This window comes from Salvelinus sp. IW2-2015, linkage group LG11 (genome assembly GCF_002910315.2).
Source record: "Salvelinus sp. IW2-2015 linkage group LG11, ASM291031v2, whole genome shotgun sequence".
NCBI classification, from domain to species: Eukaryota; Metazoa; Chordata; class Actinopteri; order Salmoniformes; family Salmonidae; genus Salvelinus; species Salvelinus sp. IW2-2015.
In genome coordinates, this window is record NC_036851.1 from 5,383,674 (window position 1) to 5,410,460 (window position 26,787).

General features: G+C 43.0%; 1 protein-coding gene across 2 annotated transcripts in view; it reads right to left on the reverse strand.

Moving 5' to 3' along the window:
- The window catches only part of ppp1r16b (protein phosphatase 1, regulatory subunit 16B), a 145,501-nt gene that overhangs the window by 86,635 nt on the left and 32,079 nt on the right, over window positions 1–26,787 (reverse strand). The window contains exon 2 of one of the 2 annotated variants that reach the window (XM_023995863.3): window positions 12,513–12,916. In XM_023995863.3, coding sequence (XP_023851631.1) covers window positions 12,513–12,777 — 265 coding nt within the window. In that variant the 5' untranslated portion in view covers window positions 12,778–12,916. Of the gene's footprint in view, window positions 1–12,512; window positions 12,920–26,787 lie in introns of both variants that reach the window. The other variant, XM_023995862.3, reaches the window with a different exon arrangement.

Consider the following 26,787-nt stretch of genomic DNA (forward strand, 5'->3'; position numbering starts at 1 on the left):
GAGACAGTAGCACCAGGTCATCTGTGTACAGCAGACGATTTCAGTGTTGTGTAGGGTGAGACCAGGTGCTGCCGATTCTTCTAATGTTTTTGCCAATTCATTAATGTAGAAGTTAAATAGTGTTGGGACTTGGGCTGCCCTGTTTAACTCTACGTCCCTGAGAGAAAAAGGTCTGTTTTCTTTTTGCAAATTTTAACTGCACATTTGTTTTTAGTGTACATTGATTTAATAACATGTTTTTTCCTTCCAATACTACTTCCCATTAGTTTATAACAAATACTTTTGTGCCAAACTGAATAAAATGCTTTCTTGGAGTCTACAAAACACGTGTAGATGTAGCCTTTGTTGTGGTTTACTTGTTTGTCAATTAGTGTGGAGGGTGTAAATGTTGTCTGTTGTACGATAATAAAAAAAAATCCAATCTGTCTTCTGCTTAGGACGTTGTGTTCATCAAGGAAACTATGTAATCCGCTATTTATGATACTGCAGATCATTTTCCCCCAAGTTGCTGCTAATGCAAATTCCTCTAATTATTTGGGTCAAATTTGTCAAATTTTTTATAGATTGGTGTGATCAATCCTTGGTTCCAAATAAAGGGGGAAATACCTGCAGTGAGAAGTATAGCCAATTTGAATTTGTGGTCTGTATATTTGATCATTTCATTTAAAATACCATCAGCACCACAGGACTTTTTGGGTTGGAGTGTGCATAGTTTTTCCAAAAATTATTATTACGTAAATGTGGTATCCACAGGATTCTGATAGTCTTTGACTAATTCAATGATTTGCAATTTCTCTTGTATATCTTTGTGTTCTAGGCTCTTTGTTATATTGCTGAAGAGGTTTGCAAAGTGATTTCTCCACTCGGAAGTTTACATATACTTACATTTTTCAACCACTCCACACATTTCTTGTTACAAACTATAGTTTTGGCAAGTCGGTTAGGACATCTACTTTGTGCATGACACAAATAATTTTTCCAACAATTGTTTGCAGACAGATTATTTCACTGTATCACAATTCCAGTGGGTCAGAAGTTTACATACACTAAGTTGACTGTGCCTTTAAACAGCATGGAAAATTATGTCCAGAAAATGATGTCATGGCTTTAGAAGCTTCTGATTGTCTAATTGACATCATTTGAGTCAATTGGAAGTGTACCTGTGGATGTATTTCAAGGCCTACCTTCAAACGCAGTGCTTCTTTGCTTGACATCATGGGAAGACCTTAGAAAAAAAGTTGTAGACCTCCACAAGTCTGGTTCATCCTTGGGAGCAATATCCAAATGCCTGAAGGTACCATGTTCATTTGTACAAACAAATGTACGCAAGTATAAACACCATGGGACCACGCAGCCGTCATACTGCTCAGGAAGGAGACGCGATTCTGTCTCCTAGAGATGAACATACTTTGGTGCGAAAAGTGCAAATCAATCCCAAAACAACAGCAAAGGACCTGGAGGAAATCCCGGAGGAAATAGGTAAAAAAGTATCTATATCCACAGGAAAAAAAGTCATATATCGACATAACTTGAAAGGTCGCTCAGCAAGGAAGAAACCGCCATAAAAAAGCCAGACTACGGTTTGCAACTGCACATGGGGTCAAAGATCGTACTTTTTGGAGAAATGTCCTCTTGTCTGATGAAACAAAAATAGAACTGTTTGGTCATAATGACCATCGTTGTGTTTGGAGGAAAAAGGGCGAGACTTGCAATCCGAAGAACACCATCCAAACGTGAATCACGGTGGTGGCAGCATCATGTTGTGGGGGTGCTTTGCTGCAGGAGGGACTGGTGCACTTCACAAAATAGATGGCATCAAGAGGGAGGAAAAGTGTGTGGATATATTGAAGCAAAATCTCAAGACATCAGTCAGGAAGTTAAAGCTTGGTCGCAAATGGGTCTTCCAAATGGACAATGACCCCAAGCATACTTCCAAAGTTGTGGCAAAATGGCTTAAGGACAACAAAGTCAAGGTATTGGAGTGGCCATCACAAAGCCCTGACCTCAATCCTARAGAACATTTGTGGGCAGAACTGAAAAAGCATATGCGAGCAAGGAGGCCTACAAACCTGACTCAGTTACACGAGCTCTGTCAGGAGGAATGGGCCAAAATTCACCCAACTTATTGTGGGATGCTTGTGGAAGGCTACCTGAAACGTTTGACCCAAGTTAAACGATTTAAAGGCAATGCTACCAAATACTAATTGTGTTTATGTAAACTTCTGACCCACTGGGAATGTGATGAAAGAACTAAAAGCTGAAATAAATCATTCTCTCTACTATTATTCTGACATTTCACATTCTTAAAATAAAGTGTTGATCCTAACTGACCTAAAACAGGGAATTTTTACTAGGATTAAATGTCAGGAATTGTGAAAAACTGAGTTTAAATGTATTTGACTAAGGTGTATGTAAACTTCCGACTTCAACTGTACCCATTTTGGATAGCCAATTCCTTATGAGGTTTGTTTAATTTATTCCAATTCTCCCAGAAGTGGTTTGATTCTATGGATTCCTCAATTACATCCAGCAGATTTCTAATGCGCTGTTCCTTTTTTCTTCTTAGGGTGCGTTTGTATTGCTTCAGTGTTTCCCCATATTGAAYGCGTATATTTTTGTTGTCTGGGTCTCTGTTTTTGATTAGATATATTTCTCAGTGACTTTTAGATTTTTGCAATCATTATCAAACCATTTTTAATAATCTATTATTTTTGGTTTGCTCTTATGTTTCTTTAGATTAGCCAAGGCGGCTAATTTGTAAAATATAAAGTTCATATTCCAATAGACAGCCAAATTTGCACCTTCATTGCTGTAGAAGAAATGTTAAGACTAAAAAGTTGTATAGGAGAGATTGTATTGTTTGGCTACTAATTGTTTTTTGGTCGATTTCTGTACTGTTTGCATTCCATCTATAGGCCTGTTTAGTACCATGTAATTTATTGGMCCGTGATGCTTCATGGTTGGATTCCATGAAGGACTTCAATCCTTGTAAATTCCAACATGCAACGAAAAAATATTTCATAACTGTTTTTTATTACCTTCAAAATGAGATAAACACTCACAATCCAACAAGAACTATGGGATGGAGATTGCTCCGCTGTTCCTGGTTGGAGAGTTCGGGCTGCGGTTTAAAGCGACGTCCTTGAGAGTCTTGGCAAGGATGGGGACTGTATCCCTGTACAGGTGAACATGGTCATAGATACAGTCCAGATCAAGGGTGGGACAGGTGTGCAATTGGTCGCAGGACACAGTCCCCGGGGGAGACTTTTTCCTCTCTCATATTATTATTTTCAAAATACTTCAAGCTCTGTCAAATTGGTTGTTGATCATTGCTAGACAACTATTTTTCAGGTCCTGCCATAGATTTAAGTCAAAACTTACTTGGCCACTCCGGAGCATTCACTTTCATCTTGGTAAGCAACTTCCGTGTAGATTTGGCATTGTGTTTTAGGTTATTGTCCTGCGGAATTGTGAATTAATCTCCCACTGTCTGTTGGGAAGCAGACTGAACCAGGTTTTCCTCTAGGATTTTGCCTGTGCTTAGCTCCGTTCCGTTTCTTTTTATCCTGAAAAACTCCAGTCCTTAACGATTACAAGCAAACCTCCTGGTCTTTGTGGTTGAATCTGTGTTTGAAATTCACTGCTCAACTGAGGGTCCTTACAGATAATTGTATGTGTTGGGCAAAGAGATGAGGTAGTCATTAAAATAAAAAAACTTGTGACTTGTTAAGTACATTTTTACTCCTGAACTAATTTAGGCATGCCATAACCAAGGGGTTGAATACTCATTGACTTAAGACATTTCAGCTTTACATTTTTTATAATTAATTTATAAAAACGTCAAAAAACAATCCCACTGACAATGGGGTATCGTGTGTAGGCCAGTGACGAAAAATCTCAATTGAATACATTTTAAATAACACATGCTCCAACAACAAAATGTGGAAAAAGTCAAGGGGTGTGAATACTTTCTGAAGGCACAGTATATACTGTAATGATCTTGAAAATGACAAATTATTGAAGGGACAGGGTTAGGACACCGTAATAAAGACATTTGAATAAAACCCTGTCTGTTTTTGGATGCTTGCTGTTGGTAAATAAGAATGTCGTTTCATGTCTTAATTTGATAGGCATTAGCAAGCCAAAAACTCACTCAATTAGTCACTGGTCCCACTCTCTCTACTGGATGTTTGTGTTCGTTAGCTGCGGTGTTAGTTCGTTACAGCTCCAGTGATCATGTTAGCTCTTAGCGGCCTCTCAGTTCTTCTGCCCTGTTAATCTTGTGATGCCACGGACCATATTGTGATGATGCCCGTTGGTACCATGGGTGCCAGGGTAAAATGGGAATAGTAGTGCCAGTGTGTGCCAGCCATGCCCGTTGGTAGCAGTGCCATTCAGGAGCCCTCTCTCCTCACAAGCTCAGCCCTGTCTGACTGAACTAAAGTGGCCTTCAGGAATGTTAATTTGAATTGGAGAGGAAGAGTTCTCAGGGGACTGGACTGGACGGACTGTACTGCTCGGAGATACAGTACCGACAGGCCACAGACAGTGGAGTACCGACGGTAAAGGGACAAAGGACACAGTCACAGACAAAACAGAAACAGCTGGGACTGGAGGGTCAGAGAGTGGACTGGAGTGCTCTGCTCAGAGCTGCAGTATTGACAGCCTACAGACAGACACAAATGACTGACAATAGACAGTATAGGGTAGGCTACAGACAGACACAGCTAGTACTGGGGGGGTCTGGACTGGACAGAGTGTACTACTCAACCAACAAAAACAGATAGCTACTCTTTCTGATACATAAAACACAACACGTTGATTATTGATCATTCTCCTCTACATACCAACCAACAAGAAAACACTGCCCCAGAATACAGTAACCTACACTGTGTAAAAGGTCTTCTGACCAGTCCAAAATGTTGTCAATTGCGTAACCTGGTTTTCCAATGCCACGGGGCAAGAGAATGTCAGTAAGGAAGTCAAATCAACATATCCTATCATCATAATTGACGTTTACAAATCTGTAGTCATTTTAGATGGAGATAGCAACAGGAAGGCCATGGCATGGCAAGGGAGGGACACAAAAAAAGATTGTTTGTTGATGGTTGTAGATTAGGTCTACCGGCAAGTAGTGCTTAGTCAAACTAGCTCGACTGTCAAGTCTTGACCAGGTTTAAATAGAGCAACTGTCAAGTCAGCGTGTGTATACTGTATGTTTGAGAGCAGAGAAGGCGGTTGTTAGGCGGTCTAAACGCGCCTGTTGTCTACTCCTACTTCCTTATTAGTGAGAGGAAGAGGTCCACTAAAAAGACACCTAGTTTCTACAGAGGTAATAATAGGGAGAGAAAAGGGGAAAGCAGCCCAATACTACAGTTCCACTTTTATTCTTATGCTCTTAGGGCCCGAATCATCAAAAAGATGTCAAATGGGAGACTTCTGATCAAATTCAGAGTTAAGTATGTAGATCTCAAGTCAAAATCAGGGATGCAAACTGGTGAAGGCCCAAAAAAGATGACCTTTTCTTTTGTTGTTGCACTGAATCCCAGCTAACTTTAAAATGCACATTTCTAGTGACTTTTAGGCCGGGTTCCTTCTTGAAATTCAGGTTTGAACTGTGTACTACTTAAAACAACAAATGAATATGATCTACATGATCAGTCTCTGTGTGCAAAATAAAAAGTGGTTAATGTGAACCTAACTCACAGCTACAAAATTTAAGGAAAGCAATCCAACGTCATTTGTTGCCTAGACTTTATTGCAAATGACAATCAAGTACACAGAACAAACAATACATTAATATTGCAGTTAGCCATGACAGCCTTTATAATAGAACGCTTATGACCACACACACCTAAATATGGTACTTGGGAAAAAAACATCTTAGAGTAGAAATAGAATGAAAGAAACAGGCATTGTATTTTTGCTCTATTATGGTGGCTACGATAACAGTAGACGTCGATCAAGTGTACAAGGCTACATGTGTACAAAAATAACCTTCACTGAGTACATTTAAAAAAAAAAAATCGCCCCTAAAAGTACACAAGTGTTACAGTAGGTCAAGTTCAACACAACAAAAGCAATATCTTTGGGCTAAGCTGCGCGTTATTACATTGTACACGTTTGCCTGTGTACATCTGTTCTGCAATGTGCCAGCAGAGCATGAGACACTTTGTTGGCATAATTTAATGATCTATTTCAGGCAGAGTAAACCTGACATACCCCTTTTTATCCACTGTATTGAACAAGTGTGAAAGTGTGTGGTGTTCCTTTCACCTCTATAGTAGCATCCAGCTTAAGCCAGGCCCAGCTCCAACTACACTTGATCCCTGAATCCACTTGTTTAACAAGCAACGCCTCATTTCCCCCTAATTCTCTCATCCTGAAATTTAACCGCAGAGGGAAAACATTAGTTCATAGTTAGCTAGCTAACAAACAAACTAACTAGTGAATATTTCACACAGATTGTTATAGCCTGAGGAACGGGAAGTCGTCGTATACCAGTTAATACTTTACAGATAATTGGTTCCTCGGGCTAACGTTACCTCATCTGACGTTGTAAGGTTAGCTAGCTGTCTGACTTTGTTAACCAGCTAATATTCACCATCAACTCAATTATTTGATCAGCTAAGTTAGCTAATGTTGCTCAACATTTCTATGGCTAGCTAATGGATAATTCGATCCATCTAGCAAGAAACTTAACAATGTTCCACCACACTTGCTCCTTCACCTCAAACTTTCCAAATGCCAGGTGTTTTTCGGTTACAGCTCATGAAGTACGCTTCCTAACCTCCGTCTCTAGGCTTCTCACCTACCTCTTTGTTGTCATTCAGGGGGAAGGGCTGCTGTAACACACTGACCACACCGCTCGCGTTGCAAAATAAATGTACACATACATGTTATTCAATCATTGCACCCACACTGCTCGCGCGTGTCTGCGTAGCCAGGAGCTAAAATATAACTTGGTTCTATTTGTGATGCTTGACACGCTGCAAGTCCCACTTTTCCCATCTCCTCATTGTTTTTTTAGGAGCATAAACCCACGTGGGTAATTGAAAGATGAACTGAGGTCCACACTCCAGTCCAGTTGGTGGTGGTAATGCACCTTAAAGTTTGTTACCAACCGCCATATAAAGTCCAAAGAAGAAGAAGAAGCCTGTAGGAGGAGAGATGACTAGAAACGAACTCAGTTTACCCTTTTATCTGTGGATTAATTGTTAGAGTAGAGGACCTTGTGCATTTCAGGTAAAATAACAACCCAATGTTTATATCCCAGGACAAATTAGCTAGCAACAGCAAGCTAGCTAGCTAAATTGCCATAAATGTTTCATGTTTTTTGGCCTGTCCCTATGTTAATATAGTTGCTTCAGAGTTCATTTTGGTATTTCAACCTGCGTGTCCTGATCGCGTCTGGTCTGGGTGGACAAAAATCAACATGCGCGCCCGGTCTAGTCAGCTTGTAACTGGCAAACTGCCTTTCCACTCTTCGCTGTCTTTCCAGAGCGCAGATCTACACGAATCACGTAGGTTCCCTATTTTGGATTCAAAATGGCGAATTTCGTCAAAAGGTGACTAGTTTGGATCCCTGCAAAATACCTCTCAAAAAGAGCTTTGCCTGTTTTCACATACTTCACTTTAACGGTCCTCCTCTGTTGTAATGGAATGTAACGATGGTGATATGAGAGACATGGAGAGCAGAGGTGGCGAACCAACCGAGCAAAGTCACAGTGTCCAAATGGATCTGGGATCCAGAAGGTCTTTTTAAAAGATCACTTAGAGGCTTTTTACACACTGCTAGTTAGATGTAAACAGAGCTGTGCTTAGTGCAGTGGGTGTTGCCACCGTCACGCGAGCTTGTGGACGCAGCAGGGGAGACAGGAACCACAGAGATGAGACAAAAAGTTAAAATAGCTGGCTGGAGCTTTTCCTCCACAATATTCATCTCAGGATTTTCAGGGCGGTGTTAAAACGTGGATATACTGTATCTTTGATGGCCACGTCTGTTTCGTCTCCTGTCTAATTCCCCTCAACATGTAGCCCTGTCACATGACGAGGCTGTAAAGAGACATCGAAAAAGCTAAATCAGTCCCTCCCCGATATCAACACAGAATAGCCATTAGTCCCAGACACAGCAGGTTCAGAGCAATTTCACAGCCGTCACGTGGCATCGCTGGGAGCTAGACAAGCTCTCAGGGCCTCAGCTCTCATGACTATTGCCTGGAGTGTAAATGGTCAACAGACAGGAAGCACCTCATCCGCAGCTTCAATGGGGACCGAGTTAGTACAACATGTAACCATGACAAGGACGGTTCTGGTCTGAACTGTAACGGACATAGGAAGCGTCATGGCAACCCATGGATAAGCAGTAGAAAAGAGGACGGTCCACACGTGTGTGTAAAAAGAGTTGTGTTTGACTTCATTATATGAGAACACACACCACAAACACAGTACTGTACAGTATGTTCACATTACTGAGTGTGACTGACTACAGGGTAAATGGGATGATGCTGTGGTTGAATCAGACACAGAGAATATCCCTGCAGTACACTGAAAACCAAACATTAAGCCAAAGTTCAAACAATCGTCAAAGCAATCTCATTACTGTAGCGAGGCTATGTAGGGTCTGTGGCTACTGGCCAGGCCCTCTAGCTCTCTGCACTCTATAGCTAGGCTATGTAGGGTCTGTGGCTACTGGCCAGGCCCTCTAGCTCTCTGCACTCTATAGCTAGGCTAAGCACTAAGTAGTCACCCTCAAGTCCCATTTACTCATGTAAGTGATTACTCATTATGGGGGATTTTTTTTTAGACTTATTAGCATCTTCGCTCTCTCGCTTTCTCGCTTTCTCGCTTTCTCTCCTTTTCCCTGCCCCAGTCTGTCGATTCCTTTGCCCCCCCCCCCCCGCTCCGCTCCCCCCCCCCCCCTCTCTTTTTACCGACAACCCTCTGCTTGCTCTCGCTCTCCCTCCCTGTCAGTGAGTAGCAGTTTAGGAAGCAGAGCAGAGGGACTGAGCCCAGATTAAGAGAACCCGACAATCCTCAGTTAGCCAGCTGCCACAGAGACCGATTGACTGGGTCTCACTCTGTCACGCCACACACACACACACACACACTGTACGCTGTTTTCACTATAGTCAACCAACACATACACCATACATCTTTTTAAAAATAATAATTGTAGCAATAAGGCTTCGCTGTACCATCAGTTCCCGAGCGCAGATTTGTAAACGTCATGCTTGCAACATTAATACAAGTGAAAACTTTATAACGCAAAACAGTTTAAAAGATCTGACCCATATTACCTGCAAACAGTGTTTTATTTATTTGTGTCACGGGTTGGGGGGGAGGCGCATTTTACATTCATAAACCGTGTCGCGGTCCGTTCTAAAACTACTTACGAGGCGTAAAACAAACGCAGCGTGCAACATTTCCAGAGAACAGAAACAAAAGGAAAAGGGATAGCTTTTTCAGGAGATCAATGATCACAGCAATGAATGAATGAGAAACGTCTTGCATGTCGTCACCACACACACTTGACGCTCTTAGACTGTGTACAATTTATCTCAATAGGAGATCGGTTTCTACATTATGTTAAAGCAGCACTAATATTTCAAATCCCTTTTTCGTCTCAATGACAGGTATTTCAAATCAACATTTTAGATTTTTTAATAGTACACCACACCGCAGTACACCACACGGCAGCACGAGCACTGCAATACAACACACCACAGCTCAGCCCACAGGCAATCTGGATATGCTCAGGAGAAGTCCAGCTCGACTGTAATCATATTTAAAATGACATCCATGTGTAACTGTTGTGAGTTTGTTTATTTGTGTACAAGACTAGAAGGGACACAATTAAGTGGTAGCCTGGCAAGCAGCCCACTGACCTCACAAGTTGTGGATTATAAAGGACAACGAATCAAAACGCTTTTAGTCCAGTTCTACAAACCACCAGTTCTCTATTTCTGGAACACTGAAAAGTGTACTGTTTTAATCCGGAATAAAACCATACATTAAAAAAGATTATATCATGCATTTGTCCTGACCTCTTTCCAATCAGGCCTGATTCCAAATCAACACAATTACCTACAAATACAGATTTTTATTTTGTAATTCATCTTGATTTGGACTATACAGTGCCTTTCGATAAGTATTCATACCCCTTGATTTTTCCCCCACATTTTGTTATAGCCTTATTCTAAAATAGATTTTTTTTTTTTTATTATCCTCAGCAATCTACACACAATACCCCATAATGACAAAAACAGAAATACCTTATTTACATAACTTTTCAGCCCTTTTGCTATGAGACTCGAAATTGAACTCAGGTGCATCCTGTTTCCATTGATCATCCTTGCGATGTTTCTACAACTTGATTGGAGTCCACCTGTGGTCAATTCAATTGATTGGATATAATTTGGAAAGGCAAACACCTGTCTATATAAAAGGTCCCACAGTTGACAGTGCACGTTAGAGCAAAAACCAAGCCATGAGGTCGAAGGAATTGACCGTAGAGCTCCGAGACGGGATTGTGTCGAGGCACAGATCTGGGGAAGGGTACCAAAAAAAATGTCTGCAGCATTGAAGGTCCCCAAGAATACAGTGGCCTCCATCTTTCTTAAAATGGAAGTTAGGAACCATCAAGACTATTCCTAGAGCTGGCCGTCGGCCAAACTGAGCATTCGGGGGAGAAGGGCCTTGGTCAGGGAGGTGACCAAGAATCTGATGGTCATTCTGACAGACCTCTAAAGTTCCTTTGTGGAGATGGGAGAACCTTCCAGAAAGACAACAATCTCTGCAGCACTCCACCAATCAGGCCTTTATGGTAGCGTGTCCAGACGGAAGCCACTCCTCAGTAAAAGGCACATGACAGCCCGCTTGGAGTTTGCCATGAGACCAGAGAAACAAGATTCTCTGGTCTGATGAAACCAATATTGAACTCTTTAGACTGAATGCCAAGCGTCACGTCTGGAGGAAACCTGGCACCATCCCTATGGTGAATCATGGTGGTGGCAGCATCATGCTGTGGGGATGTTTTTCAGCACCAGGGACTGGGAGACTAGTAAGGATCGAGGGAAAGATGAACGGAGAAAAGTGCTGAGAGATCCTTGATGAAAACCTGGTCCAGAGCACTCAGGACCTCAGACCAGGGAGAAGGTTCACCTTCCAACAGAACAACGACCCTAAGCACACAGCCAAGACAACACAGGAGTGGCTTTGGGACAAGTCTCTGAATGTCCTTGAATGGACCAGCCAGAGCCTGGACTTGAACCCGATCGAACATCTCTGGAGAGACCTGAAAATAGCTGTGCGGCAACATGCCCCATCTAAACTGACAGAGCTTGAGAGGATCTGCAGAGGGAAAAAAATGGGAGAAACTCCCCAAATACAGGTGTGCCAAGGTTGTAGCGTCGTACCCAAGAAGAATCGATGCTGTAATCGCTGCCAAAGGGTCTTCAACAAAGTATTGAGTAAATGGTCTGAAAACTTATTTAAATGAATTTCCGTTATCTTTATTTATGACCAAAAATGTCTAAACCTGTTTTTGCTTTGTCATTATGCAGTAGTGTGTGTAGATTGGTGAAAAAAAAAAAATTGTAATCCATTTCAGAATAAGGCAGTAACGTAACAAAATGTGAAAAAAGGCAAGGGGTCCGAATACTTTGCAAAGGCACCGTATACAATCTAACAAAACATTCCGGAACAGAAATATCCCATGTGTTCCAATGCCTCTACATTCTAAATGCATCACAGCTAGAACACTAATGTGAACATATATATGTATGACTGAAAAATCATTCACGCTAATGTGCAGCATACTGCATACATGAGTAAAAAAAATACAATTTCCCTCCTCCACAGTCCAAATATAGAAAGTGCCTCGGGGCATTTTAATACCAACTGAAGGTCGACTACATTTTTTTCTCATTTGAAGTTACAGAAGGCAGTTATCATTTAACATAAAGCTACAGAACATCGGATGAAACATTCAACCGGTAGCCTATGTGCTTTCATGTCACCATAGTTTGACTGGAAGGACAGAACAGCAGCACCAGCTTGGTAGAATCTGTAGTTACACCTAAAAGGCAGACTCTGGTCAAATGTAGTGCACTATACAGGAAATAGGGTGTCATTTTGGATGTAATCGGTTAGTTACAGAAAGTCGTCAACAGTTCCTGAACAACTGGGCAGTATTACTCATTAACTAAATAAAAATGTCGCAGCATCGTACCGGCTGGGTTTCATCGGTAGTTTGACAACGACATCTATTCAAATCTAATGATGGAGCCTGGTATGATTTGGTTGGTGTGGAATAAGCACTTTTTAGAGTTACTGTAGAGAGAAAAATATGATATAATCCAAATCCTGCTTTTTACTACATCACCCCATCAGGACACAACTAATAGTTTCTCTTTGATCCTGTCTTTTTCATTACTGTTTGGGGTGCTCTGATGGTGAAATGATCTGTATGCGTGTACATGCTTGTGTGTGTGTGTGTCCTTTCCTCCTACCTTCGTCAGGGTCGTTCCGTGCCGAGGCCTCTAATAGCGCCACATTAGCTGCAAACGACACATGTCGTTTGGCCTCCATGGCTGCGGCATGATTGGTGTTCCTCCTCTTGTCCGCCTTGCGCTTCTTGTTCTGCATCTCCTTCTCATAGACTGCCCATCTCTTCAGCTGCTGCGTGCGGCGCTTCTGGGCGGCCCTTAGTCGCTCCAGGCTAGGCACCTTATCTAGCTGCTGCAGCTCATTCAGAAGCTCCAGGTGGTTGGCCATGGTGGGGGCAGGTGGGACCAGGGCTCAAAGGGGGACCAGGGGTTGGAGACTGGTACTAGCGTGGTGGGCTGCACCTTCGGCTGTAGTAGCCAACTCCCATCATCATCATCCTCACCACCAGGACAGTTGACTAGACCACCTGCTGGGGAGACAAAGAGAGATAGATGACATTAGTGCAAATGAGAATGCTTTCTTGAGCTCCGTAACCCATGAACTTGGAACTAAGAGACTTTTCCAAGAATATGAACCCCGGAGGCTAAAAATACATTGTGGAAGTACATGTCTACTAGCCACTTTTCAAATGACAGCTGTTGAATGTCAGGGCTTAAGAAAATACTTTTAACAGTATACAATAGTACTCGTAGCTTAGTAAATGCCACAACGACTTCGCTATTCCTTGTTGTTTCAGCAGGCTTAATGCCCGTCTTATCTTGTTTCCTTGGATTTGAGTGTCCTTCCCTCAACGGTAATCTGTTACATCATACTGTAGTGCACACTCACTAGACAGTGCACACTCACTAGACAGTGCACACTCACTAGACAGTGCACACTCACTAGACAGTGCACACTCCCCCCCCTACTGTAGTACCCACTCCCCCCTAATGTAGTACCCACCTCACTAGAGAGAGTACCCACCTCACTAGAAAGAGTACCCACCTCACTAGAGAGAGTACCCACCTCACTAGAGAGAGTACCCACCTCACTAGAGAGAGTACCCACCTCACTAGAGAGAGTATCTCCATCGTCACTAGAGAGAGTACCTCACATGAGTCACACTCTAGAGAGAGTACCCACCTCACTGAGCAGGACCACTCACTAGAGAGAGTACCCACCTCACTAGAGAAGAACCCACCTCACTAGAGAGAGTACCCACCTTCACTAGAGAGAAGTACCCACCTTCACTAGACAGTGCACACTCACTAGAGAGAGTACCTACACCCACTAGAGAGAGTACCCACCTCACTAGAGAGAGTACCCACCTCACTAGAGAGGAGTACCACCTCACTAGAGAGAGTACCCACCTCACTAGAGAGAGTACCCACCTCACTAGAGAGAGACCCCCTACAAAGAGTACCCACCTCACTAGAGAGAGTAACCCACCTCACTGAGAGAGTACCCACCTCACTAGAGAGAGTACCCACCTCACTAGGAGAAGTACCACCTCACAGAGAGAGTACCCACCTCACCAGAGAGATACCCACTCACCAGAGAGAGTACCCACACTCACAGAGAGAGTACCCACCTCCTAGAGTAGAGTAACCACTCACTAGAGAGTACAGCCACCTCACTAGAGAGAGTACCCACCTCACTAGAGAGAGTACCCACCTCACTAGAGAGAGTACCCACCTCACCTAGAGAGAGTACCCACCTCACTAGAGAGAGTACCCACCTCACTAGAGAGAGTACCACCTCCCTAGAAGAGTACCCACCTCACTAAGAAAGAGTACCCACCTCACTAGAAGAGTACCCACCTCCACTAAGAAAGGTACCCACTCAGACTAGAAAGAGTACCCACCTCACTAGAAAGAGTACCCACCTCACTAGAAAGAGTACCCACCTCACTAGAAAGAGTACCCACCTCACTCCCTACTGTAGTACACACTCGTCCCAGTCCCAAGACAGGCAGTCAACAACACTAGTTAATGGGTACAAAAATACAGACTCTACCTACATTACACTACTAGTGTTCAAACATTCAAAATCAACAATTTCCTCTTACTGTATATAAACAGTACCAAAAAAAAATGCTAATAAAATCTTCGTCAGGTTTTTACCCGTCCACGTTTTCCAAAAACTCTTAAATATCTAAAGAAAGAATGGGGTGTCAGCTATGACATGGCATCTTGAGTTTGAAAATATCTATTTTGGTTATTGAATTACAGTATGTATGTAAAGTGAATTTACACCCGGTAACGAAATGACATGAGTCCCTGATCTGTACTACAGAGAAATGCATAATTATGGTTATGAATGTCATTCTCCTCATGTTTCAGAGGTCTGGTAATCACAGCGCAGCACAGTAGAGTACAGTACAATACAGCCGAGTAGGGTCGAGTGTAGTTCAGTTCAGTACAATATACCGTGTTATTAAAACTTGTGAAACATACGTCGATGATAGCTTTGAGATTCGGTCCAGTTCGGTCCGTCGGTAGACGTTAACATCAAGTTTCAAAATACTTCTCAACATCCATGGACGTCCGGTGCTCAGCGGGTGAGGATGCTGGTTAAAGTAAATAGAAAGTGAGGGGGCTCATGGGTAGGTGTCAGTAAGAGCTGGGAGAGGGGAAATTAACTGGAGAGAGGGAGAGAGGAGGAGGGGTTGTCCAGACTCACTGTTTTAACACTCTTGGTTTGACCACCAGCAAAAAACTGTTATATGCCAGTGGAAGTGAGGACAGTAGCAGGTGGCCCAACTGTGGTTTATGACTATTATCATTTCCCATCGCAGCCAATTCAGTTACAGTAATTCCGTCTCAAATTTTTTGTTAACTCTGTTAATTTAGGTAACGGAATTACGAGTTTTAATTTGATAAACAAAATTGATATCAGTTAAATCCCTATAATTAATTGATGTCTACCTTTTCTTGTTACGTCTGTGATATTGCGTTTATCCTTCCTCCTCACATGGGGGGAGAAAATAGAAAATATATTGAAGATATGTGGGTTTCTAGTAACGTAATTACAAGGCAAAGTTTTTAAACATACAGAAGGCAAATCATTTCTCCAAAACTAAATATAATTGTTGGATGGGGTCTTTATGTCAACATTGTGTTTTGATGTATATCTGATACCATAAGACTTTCTGGGAGATGTTCTCTAAAATACCTCTTTTCCCTCGGTTTCTCTAGAAAGCAAAGCCTTTACTTAATGCCTTATTTTTAAGATGGAGAATGGTTGAAAAATAGATATCTATGCCTTCAATTCCCAAAAAGTATAAACTCTTAGTTTTCATTTGACACCCAATTTGATATGCACCTATGAACTTAACATGTTGGTACTCATGGGTCCTTTTGGATGGAAATACCCAGAAGCCCTTTGGTTTTGTAGTAACCAGCTCTGTGATAAGTAGACTTACAAATAACCAGCCTCAGACTTCCGGCTGCTGCAAGCTCTCAACAACAAACCAATAAATGACGTGTCTAACTAAAGCAACTGGCGCATAACAGAGAATAGATGTGCCTCAATTCATCAAAAGATGGGGAAGTTTGTTTACTTATTATTTCCCCTGTTCAATGCGATTTCGTCTGAACTTTCCATTTGTGAGCAAAATCATACCCTAACCATTGTTCATTTCTCTGGTACGCCGTTGAAACCAGACGACTGTCAGACGTCAGCCTCAGTACATTCATTAGACTCCGGTAACCACATCCTGCCCTGAACCCTACTCATCCCACAGTATGTCTCACTCCCTCACTGACTGTTCACCCACAACACACGATCAGTCAGGTGGATGGTTGTGACTGTCAATTCAACTCAGAAGCCGATCTTGCTCGCACTGGCCACGAATACTTCATGAACAGTCTGTCATGAGAGACGGGCTGCTATAATAGAAATGGCACACATGGTCAAAACTCCATCACCATCGGATAGACTACCTATCCTCAAAAGGCTATACAATATCTGCATGGGAAATCGTACCGAGGCACGGACTTGGACATCCTCCAACTAGCCATGGTGTGACAGTGCAAGGGGTCTACGCTGTCTAGGTGGTCGGGCGTAAGCAATGACTCAAAAGGCACAAGAGGCACAAGGGACAGGAGCGCAGTGCAAACAAAAAGAGGCTTTTATTAAGAAAAAGCCAATTCAATCCTGGCCCTTTCAGAGCTCTACAGGGTCAGACTTTTAAAACGTTGAAAACAGAAGCATGAAGTCGACAGGACTAGGTCAAAAGCTCAAAAAGCTCCAAATCATTGCGGTCGTACTCACACCTCACGTGACGGTGCACTCTCCAAAACACTCTCTCCTTGAAGTCTTTGGGCAATTAGAGTGCCGCCATACCCTCTTTTAAGGAACAGTGCTCAGCTGGAGGTCCATTCCCCTAGCAACCATTCCTCATGCTGGCTATACTTGACCCTGCTGTACCACACGTGGTTTATGATCAATATGAGCATCCGTTTCCCATTGGGGATTCAATCTAGTTAGTATCATCTCTCATAGAGGCCAAACACAAATCTGTAAATTAAGAGGCCTATATTTGCAACAGTCCAGGTCACAGATCTTAGGTAGTTGGTCTCACGGAGTTTCCATCTAGAAAACAGCACAGAACACCTCCGTGGCTGAAACCCGTGCAACCAACCTAAGCTCTCTCGCAACACGGACAGGAAGACGGCTGCAACCCAATTCCTCTCTACTGTCATGTTGTGCGTGCAAGGCCAGTAGCAGCGAACTTCAGAGAGAGAAAGAACAGCGTATGCGCGCATTCTCTAAAAGCAGGCAGGTGTACTTCCTCCAACCACCCTTTCTCAAATCCGACGACTGTGCTTTGCCAGATAGGAGGTCAGTGGAGACGAGGGAAACAATCGCAAGCAAACACAAAATCACCTGTAGGAGGCGCCTTCAACTGTTCGGCAGCAAACGCACGATGGGCCAAACAGACAACGGGGCTAGCAGAAACATGGTCCCACCTCACACGAGACATCTCGGTATCTACGACCCTATTTTCTGTCAGAATGTCATAGCCATGTGTAACAGTGTCATACAGTACAGTAGCTACGTGTAGGCATAACTGTGTCAGGTATGTGCACTGTTTGTAGTGTGTCTCGTCTCCCGCCTCACAATATTCTCCACAAAATTGTATTACAGTCATGACGCTAGTTAGAGAGTTGCTGCCTTAGCACGAATCAAATGTGCCGCCACAATTCTACACAATATGAATTATGAGTGGGGATAACTGTTCAACAGCTTAAATTACCAACCATTTTGGAAGATAATTAACACAGTCGGACATGGTTCCATGTCTTGGCTTGTCAATCACTTTTCAATAACCATCAAATGATAAAGCCTGAAATCAAGTGGTGCTGTTGTCTTTGTGCCAACCTTTAAAAAAAAAACACATTTACCGGTTTTTCTTTAAGTGACGAGGGAGAAACGGAACAGAAGGCATTCATTTTACAGCGCAGTGGATTTAACCATGACGTCAAACTGGGAAATAGAAGCGCACTGACGCAGTTCAATCTGTGCTAGATTTCTATATTTTAAATGGCACAGAAGAAAGTCCCAATGGATATGGCTCAGGAGACTACTGGGGTGTGCGTGGACACGTTTTACTATACTTGTGAGTACCAGAAGTCCTCACAAGAATAGTAAACACACTAAAATTCAGAGACTTGTAAAAAAATGTTATTTTAGGGTTAGGAGTTAAGGTTAGGGAAAATGGGATTTTTTTAATGAGAATCAATTATTGGTCCCCAAAAAGTCCTCACAAGTATAGTAAGACACAGCTGTGTGTGTGTGTGTGTGTGTTCTCAACTGGGCCTTTCAACGGATTTCCCCTCAAGTGGTTTTTAACTGTTCTACCACAGGGGAAAATCATGTAGATGCATAACGCAGTAACTAACACACACACACACAGCTGTGAGTTTCCTCTTAAGGATGTTAAACAAGGCCTGAAACATGTCCTGTGAAGTTGGCTGGAGGTATTAGCAGGCAAAGCGGGCAGTAAAGTGAAATAGCGTCTCTCATGCTGTGTGACAAATAAGAAAATGTCCACTGTTTGTTCTGCTCAGTCTGAACGCTAAATAGCGTCAACACAGGGGATGAGGGCCTGCCTCTGATCAAATCACTGGGAGAGTAATCACATTACCTACAGTGATCCTCACCACACACACAGAAACCTGCTGTACTGTAGCCAACTGCTGCTGCCAGTCATACACCCTTCTGTTTCTCCTTGCCCTGTATAAAACTAGACAGTGATTGTGTGCGCACATTCTACAGACATCAGAGAAATGGTTCCGGAGAGTTTTAAACGTTTAACCCAGAATTCTGATCTCAAACAGAGGACCGTTTGGGCTTACCCGGTCATTGGTCAAGACGGTCCAATCAAATCACAGATTTAAAGCCAGAACAGATCGGATAAGATCAATAAGGCAGCAGATTTCAGCGTTAGCAGAATTGGCTCAAAAGAAAAGCAGATTATTTAAATGAATCTGTTTCATCTCATGTTTATCACATATTCAAATGAGAGATGCTTTCAAATATTATTGTCAAAATATTACAAACGGTGCTATCTGGACACTTTACTGACAGTGTTTTTGTCCTGCAGGGTCATTGTGGTCCACTCTTACTAATCACCACTGCTAGGCTAGTACAAGTCCACTCCTACTGTACTGAGCAGCACATGTAGTGGTCCAACTACCTGCCGTCTGTCCTCCTCTCTAATATCTCTGTTACGCGTTCGACAGACTCCACGGAGACGGAAGATTCGGAAGCGCAACAAAGTACGCGAATGTCAGTTCACGGCACACAATCGGCGGCTCCTTGTAAAACGTAGTCCTGCCTACGTCGCTCGCAACAGATTTTTTGCGCAGCTCCAAATCCGGGACTGTATGGAGAGTTCATCGGGATGCCGTGGGGGCAGTGTTGTGTGGGCAACGAAGATGCGCTGCTTGGTTCCTTGATCCGATATACATAGGCTATGCATCAGAGTAGCATTTTGAATTCATAACCAAATATAATCTCAGCGACTACTTAAACAATAAACCAAACATTGTGGCCTTATTAGAATCCCCTCAAAAAGGTATTTTGTTGAGAAACATTAACTACGTGAAGCGGAAAAGGTGTTTATCCCCTCAGTGATATGACGACATTCTATTTTTAGCTGATATGGGAGCAAATGCATGGAAGTAGCATATCAAATTGAGATAATGCTATAGGTTACATAGGCAAGTATAAGAATCTTTGCCAGGGCATATTATACGTAAGTATACATCTGATTATTGCACATGCAGATGTGGGAACCTAAAAAAGGCGAGCTAGCTTGCTAAGTTTTTAGCCAGACTAAAGCCAGCTAGCTACTAGATGACGGTGACTCCTCCTTGCTTTCACCACAACTGAGAAAACAAAAGAAAGCTGCTATCGCCCCCTTGTGAATGGTAGTCTAGGAAACACAGACTGGAGAGTGTATCGTGTTACCAAAAGGTGACTGCCGCTCCAAAGCACTAGATCTTTGCCTTCCCACTCACCAAGTGCCCTTTTGAGTGATGGTAAACGAAGAAAAAAAAAGAAGTGTCCTCTCAATGTCAACTGCGTTTATTTTCAGGAAACTTAACATGTGTAAATATTTGTATGAACATAACAAGATTGAACAGCTGAGACAAACACTGAACAGACATGTGACTAACAGAAATTGAATAATGGATCCCTGAACAAAAGGGAGGGGTTAAAATCTAAAGTAACAGTCAGTATCTCGTGTGGCCACCAACAGCATTAAGTACTGCAAGTACTTCTCCTCCTCACGGACTGCACCAGATTTGCCTGTTCTTGCTGTGAGATGTTACCCCACTCTTCCACCAAGGCACCTGCAAGTTCCCGGACATTTCTGGGGGGAATGGCCCTAGCCCTCACCCTCCGATCCAACAGGTCCCAGACGTGCTCAATGGGATTGAGATCCGGGCTCTTCGCTGGCCATGGCAGAACACTGACATTCCTGTTTTGCAGGAAATCACACACAGAACGAGCAGTATGGTGGGTGGCATTGTCATGCTCGAGGGTCATGTCAGGATGAGCCTGCAGGAAGGGTACCACATGAGGGAGGAGGATGTCTTCCCTGTAACGCACAGCACTGAGATTGCCTGCAATGACAAGCTCAGTCCGATGATGCTGTGACACACCGCCTTAGACCATGACGGACCCCCCACCTCCAAATCAATCCCGCTCCAGAGTACAGGCCTTGGTGTAACGCTCAAACCTTTGACGATAAACACAAATCTGAGCATCAACCCTGGTGAGACAAAACCGCGACATGTCAGTGAAGATAACTTTTTGCCAGTCCTGTGTGGTCCAGCGATGGTGGGTTTGTGCCCATAGGCGACGCTGTTGCCGGTGATGACCTGCCTTACAACAGGCCTACAAGCCCTCAGTCCAGCCTCTCTCAGCCTATTGCGGACAGTCGGAGCACTGATGGAGGGATTGTTCGTTCCTGTGTAACTCGGGCAGTTGTTGTTGCCATCCTGTACCTGTCCCGGAGGTGTGATGTTTCGGATGTACCGATCCTGTGCAGGTGTTGTTACACGTGGTCTGCCACTGCGAGGATGATCAGCTGTCCGTCCTGTCTCCCTGTAGCGCTGTCTTAGGCGTCTCACAGTGCAGACATCGCAATTGATTGCCCTGGCCACATCTGCAGTCTGCATGCTTAAGGCACATTCACGCAGAGGAGCAGGGACCCTGGGCATCTTTCTTTTGGTGTTTTTCAGAGTCAGTAGAAAGGCCTCTTTAGTGTTCCGTGACCTTAATTGCCTACCTTCTGTAAGCTGTTCGTGTCTTAACAACCGTTCCACAGGTGCATGTTCATTAATTGTTTATGGTTCATTGAACAAGCATTGGAAACAGAGATTAAACCCTTTACATTGAAGATCTGTGAAGTATATATTTTTACAAATTATCTTTGAAAGACAGGGTCCTGAAAAAGGGATGTTTCTTTTTGCTGAGTTTACATACAAAAAAATAACTATAATGTTTTTTTGTATACAGTTTTTGCCGTTGTTCTGAACCCATTGCCCCCAAGTCGGCCTGACATCAAGTTCGCCACCCCCCACCCCTACCTCGTCCATTGATCTGCCCTGTAGAGAGCTCGCTTAAGCCCGGATGGGCCTTTCTTCCCCTGGCTGCCCAGTACGGAGATTGCAAGTGCCTGGTATCCAAACATGCATGGCTTGAGATGCGGTCACCGGTCATGTGTATGTAGCAAGCTACCTAGTTTAAATATCAACAATACTACCACAGCAGCATAACTTTTTATATCCATAGTCTATGGTGTTCAGCTATATATCTTTTTTTCAATAGTTAACAGACTTGCCTATTTAAATTAAGGTTAAGAACAAATTCTTATTTACAATGACGGCCTAACCCGGCCAAACCCTCCCCTAACCCGGACTACGCTGGGCCAAATTGTGCGCCGCCCTATGGGAATCCTGATCACGGCCGGTTGTGATACCTGTGTTTGAACCCGGGTCTGTAGTGACGCTTCTAGCACTGCGATGCAGTGCCTTAGACCGCTGCATCTAAGACGATCTGACCCAATATCAGTTTGAAGATGAATATTAAAATTATGAAATTATTATAAGAGCATTGAAGATAAATTGGTAAAGAGAAAAAAATGGATAACTAGCAGATTTACAATCAACACCAATGATCAGCTGACAGCCTCCTCTCTTTTTCTGATGTCTTCAGGAAGCACTGTGACAGGCTTGCTTACCATTTGTGATGAGTGGGAGTGTTGTTGCAGAAATACATAGGAAATACATTATTCTCTACAGAGGCAGTTCGTATGTTATGAAATTCGAGATGAATTATTATGCCGGGCGGGTACCCTTTTTTCATTTTGAGCACCTGCCCCCTGAAAGGTCTGTGCACCGCCCTGGCTGGATCCCTGTCATCACCTTCTCTCTGCCACATCCAGCAGATCAACAGTGTGGCCATCTTATTAAACTCACACAGATCAGTAGCGCATGCCCGGCCCATGGTCATCCTATTTCCACCCATGGGATGACCATCCGATCATCCTATATATCACACAGATTGACCCGACCCCCCCCCCCCCCCCGCCACAGCTCTCACTCTCCATGTTCCCACCTGACAGAAATCAATAAACCTAAAATGGATGATTGGGACAAATACGATGTGACTACACAAGAGCTGAGAGAAAGAGAGCTGCACCGGGACGGGGCTGAGATACGGTTTAAAAAACATGCTTCTATCATCACATAGTGGAGTTAAGAAAAAAAAGACAAAAGACATTTGCACCCCAAATATTAATCCAAGTTATTCATTATTTTGTGACTGTGCAACTTTCTTTAGTCGAAGTTCACGGGCAGTCAGGTCTACTTTTTGGGGTTATTACTCAGTCAGCACCTACACTTCACTGAGAGGCAATTGCAAAAATAAGAAAGTGGGAGGGGCTATGGGTCCCGACCCCATCAATCATAGGGTTTTTCCTGGGCGACAGCGGAGGGGAAATTGCAGACTGTAGTAGGGTAGAGCTGGTGCCACTGCCAGCTGTGCAGTGAGGGGGCACAGCATTGTATTATAAATAGTTCCAGTCAAGAGTTGCAAGGGTTCTCTCTCTCGCTCTCTCCTCCTCCTCCTCCTCCTCCTCCTCTCTTTCCTTGTTCAATGCATATCTGTCAGAGGCAGGGGGAAAGAGGCAGAGTGACAACCACTTTTCAGTGGCAGGCGCACACGCGCCAGGGTTGGGCAATATTACGATAGCATCGTCTAAATCGACGATGTTTTGTATTTGAATCTACTTCATTCAATGCTGGACACCTAATGGAACACAGCTTCTTTTTTCTTTTTTTTTACAGATCGACTTAATGGTGTTCTTGAAACACTATTGAAATAATAATTAGAAATGATTATGTCAGATTGATCAAATGTATTCAGGTAATCATGTTTCGACTCAATTAGGGGCTCCCGAGTGGTGCAGCGGTCTAAGGCACTGCATCTCAGTACAAGAGGCGTCACTACAGTCCCTGGTTCAAATCCAGGCTGAATCACATCCAGCCGTGATTGGGAGTCCCATAGGGCAGCGCATAATTGGTCCGGGTTTGGCCGTCATTATAATTCAGAATGTGTTCTTACTGTAACTGACTTGCCTAGTGAAATACAAATACTGTACCTCCAAAATTAATCAATTTTGACCCCTTACTGTTGACCCCCTCACTTTGCTGGAAGCTACTTTACTAAGGAAAAATGTACTTGCTATGACTGTGATATGTGGTTGTCCCATAAAGTTATCTTAAGAACTGTAAGTCGCTCTGGAAAGTGTTGACTAAAGGACTAAAATGTAAAAGTAAATTGTGTCAGTTCTAGCTCTTTGAGTTGCATTCATCCTAACTACTGATTTAACACTCAAGTTCTATTTCCAATAAAAAAAAAGCTCATCCGTGAACTTCTCTGCCGGTTCTTAAAGGTAGCATTCGCTAAAGTACAGTGAGCTAAGCACAGACCAGTTTAACTACAATGACATTCTCAGTAACGGTTACATAAACTTTGTAGTCTTTTGACCAAACAATTTGGTCAGTTAATTTCTACATGAACGAATCTGGCGCACATCAACTTCCACCGAGTTAAGTAAAGAGATAATTACATTCCACCATGAAGCATGAATTGAGATGAGATGGGGCAAAACTTAAGTGCTGCCCTTGTCGATGGTGCGGACATTTAGCGTCAGGTAGCCTAGCGGTTAAGAGTGTTGGGCCAGTAACTGAAAGGTTGCTGGATTGAAACCCCAAGTCACAAGGGGGGGGGGGGGGGGGGGATCTTCCATTCTGCCCTTGAGCAAGCCAGTTAACCACCGACAACAACTGCTCCCAGGGTGCCGAGGACGTGGACCTCGATTAAGGCAGCCCCCCCATACTCTCTGATTCAGAGTTGGGTTAAATGCGGAAGACATTTCAGTTGTGCAACTGACTAGGTGTCCCCCTTTCCCTTAACGCAAGAGAGCAATGTACAACATACGAAGCGGAGAAATCCACCGAAGCACTGAACTACGTCCAGTCAGAACTCTCCCTCTCACCGTTTTATGCACGCTTTCTAACAGTTCTATCTCAAAAAGTTATTTGAATAGCCTAAAAACGTAAGGTAGCCAGGCGCCTAATAATGACAGAGAACAAACAATATCAATGGCCTATAGAGAAATCGAATGGCGCGTTTAAATCGAGAGAGATAAGAGTGCAAGAGAGGGAGAGAGCACTCGCACGAGAGAAATTAAAACCATTCGACCACAAATAACAAAATTCGAACAAATAAATATATATCCAATATATACATTGGCAAATTCAATTCAATTTAATTACAAACTTCATTGTAAATAGAGATATCAAAATAGCACGACAACCTAGTGAAAAATCAAAGAATTCAAAAAAGGATTACCAACGTACAAACTCTGTGACCATAGCCTGGCAATAGAGACAGGCTATATTTCTTCTCTCTGAAGGTCAGAGAAGAAAGACTTTGTAAGCACTGTGGGTCGGGTGAAGTAGAGAATGAGCGTCACTTCCTACTCAAAATGACTCAACCAAAAGTACTTATCTCTTGAAATTGAAATAAAGAATTGCAGGATTTCTTGAACTGCCTGGCGAGGAGAAAATCTGTAGTTTCTTAGAAGAAAACGTAGAGACAGTAGATCTTGCTGCAGATTATGTCCTGGCCTGTCATAATATAAGAGAGACAATAGATCCCCCACCATGTCATACACATGAGCCCTTGTACATTTAATATCTCCTCTGCAAAAAATGATTCGTTGTTAGGACTTAACAAAATGGCCGCCTAAAGTCGGCAAGACGTTGCGTCATGGTCCCATGGATGTCCTCGGGAATATCACCGGGACGTCCTGGGAACGAGACAAATGTCCCCCAAAAGAACGTTCCTTTCGGACCATTACACAACGCTCTTAGAACGTTCTCAGAACGTCAGTGGGATAGCGTCACACCGGAACCCTTAAGGGACCTAATAGGAACGTCGGCGAATGTCCTCAGGACCTCCCGTTTGCCAATTGTCGCTGTTTGTTTGATTTTTTTGTGTATTATTATCCATATAGAATTGTTTTTGTTGATATATACACTAGTATTATTGCTGCTCAAACATATTGTTCATTGTTGTAATACTTCCTATACATTGCTCTTTGTGGCAACCACCCATTCATGGCAACCACCCATTCATGCCAATGAGCATTTATTGAATTAAACTGAATTGAGAGTGAACGAGAGATGGAGAAAGTGAGAGAGGCCAAGAGACTGTGGACATGACAGCTTTGAAAACACACAATGGCCCTCAGTCAGTGGCGGTCGGTGCCGTTTAAGATGAGGGAGGACCATTTTTTTTTTATGAGAATGGCCTTATTTCTATTACAGCATTTTGATGACTGGCATTCATATTCCATTGACCCAGCTCAATGTAGGCTACTACATGATACAAACATTTTCCCTATACCCATTATGATGTTGCTATAAACTAGCCTACAAAAATAAACATTTACAACATAGGTGCACAGGTGGAGATATTTTTTGTAATCAAAGTGACAGACATTGACACCTTCAATACTTCCTTGCACACTATTGCCTGTCTCTAGCTGATCTAGGGTGTAATCATTAGTCCAACCGTTACAAACAAGAGTTTCCGTTGTACAAATGAATGTATGTTTATCCCGTTTCGTTCCATTTGCTTCCGTTTAAGAAATGTCTTGAATACACCCGTGATCACCCGCACACACGGTTCAATTTTAAATTGCAGCCATATACAAACAGCACGATCACTTTGCTCATTGCATAATTACCTCTCGTATCTACGTGCTCTCCTCCTCTCACCTTTTCCCTTTGCTTCTGGACTTCATTGCACAACACAACAGCTGTCTGTGACCAAGCAAAAAAATAACTTCCCAAGCCAAACCTTCATACCATAACCGCTACACACGTTTTATTTTATCTGCTACACACAACCTACATCGTTGTCACCATATTAGCTAATGACATAGTCAACATAGCTACTAGAACTATCACGTTAACAATTACACCGGTGGGCCCGGTGGCAATACATTTATAAAACCAGAAGCTTACCTTGACTTGGAAGAGCTCCAGTGTTGGATAGCCATAGTCAGCTAGCTAACATAGCATCCCTCACCGTTTGAGCCGAGTGTTTGAGTAGCTAGTTGAATTCCCTGGCTAAGTAAAAAAATAAAAACTTAAATATAGCCAGCTCTCTCTCACTTCTCCTTCATTTTTGGGGAAACTAATTTGTTCAAAACTGTTCAAATATTGTCTCTGAGTCAACTACTCACCCCATTTTATGCACTGC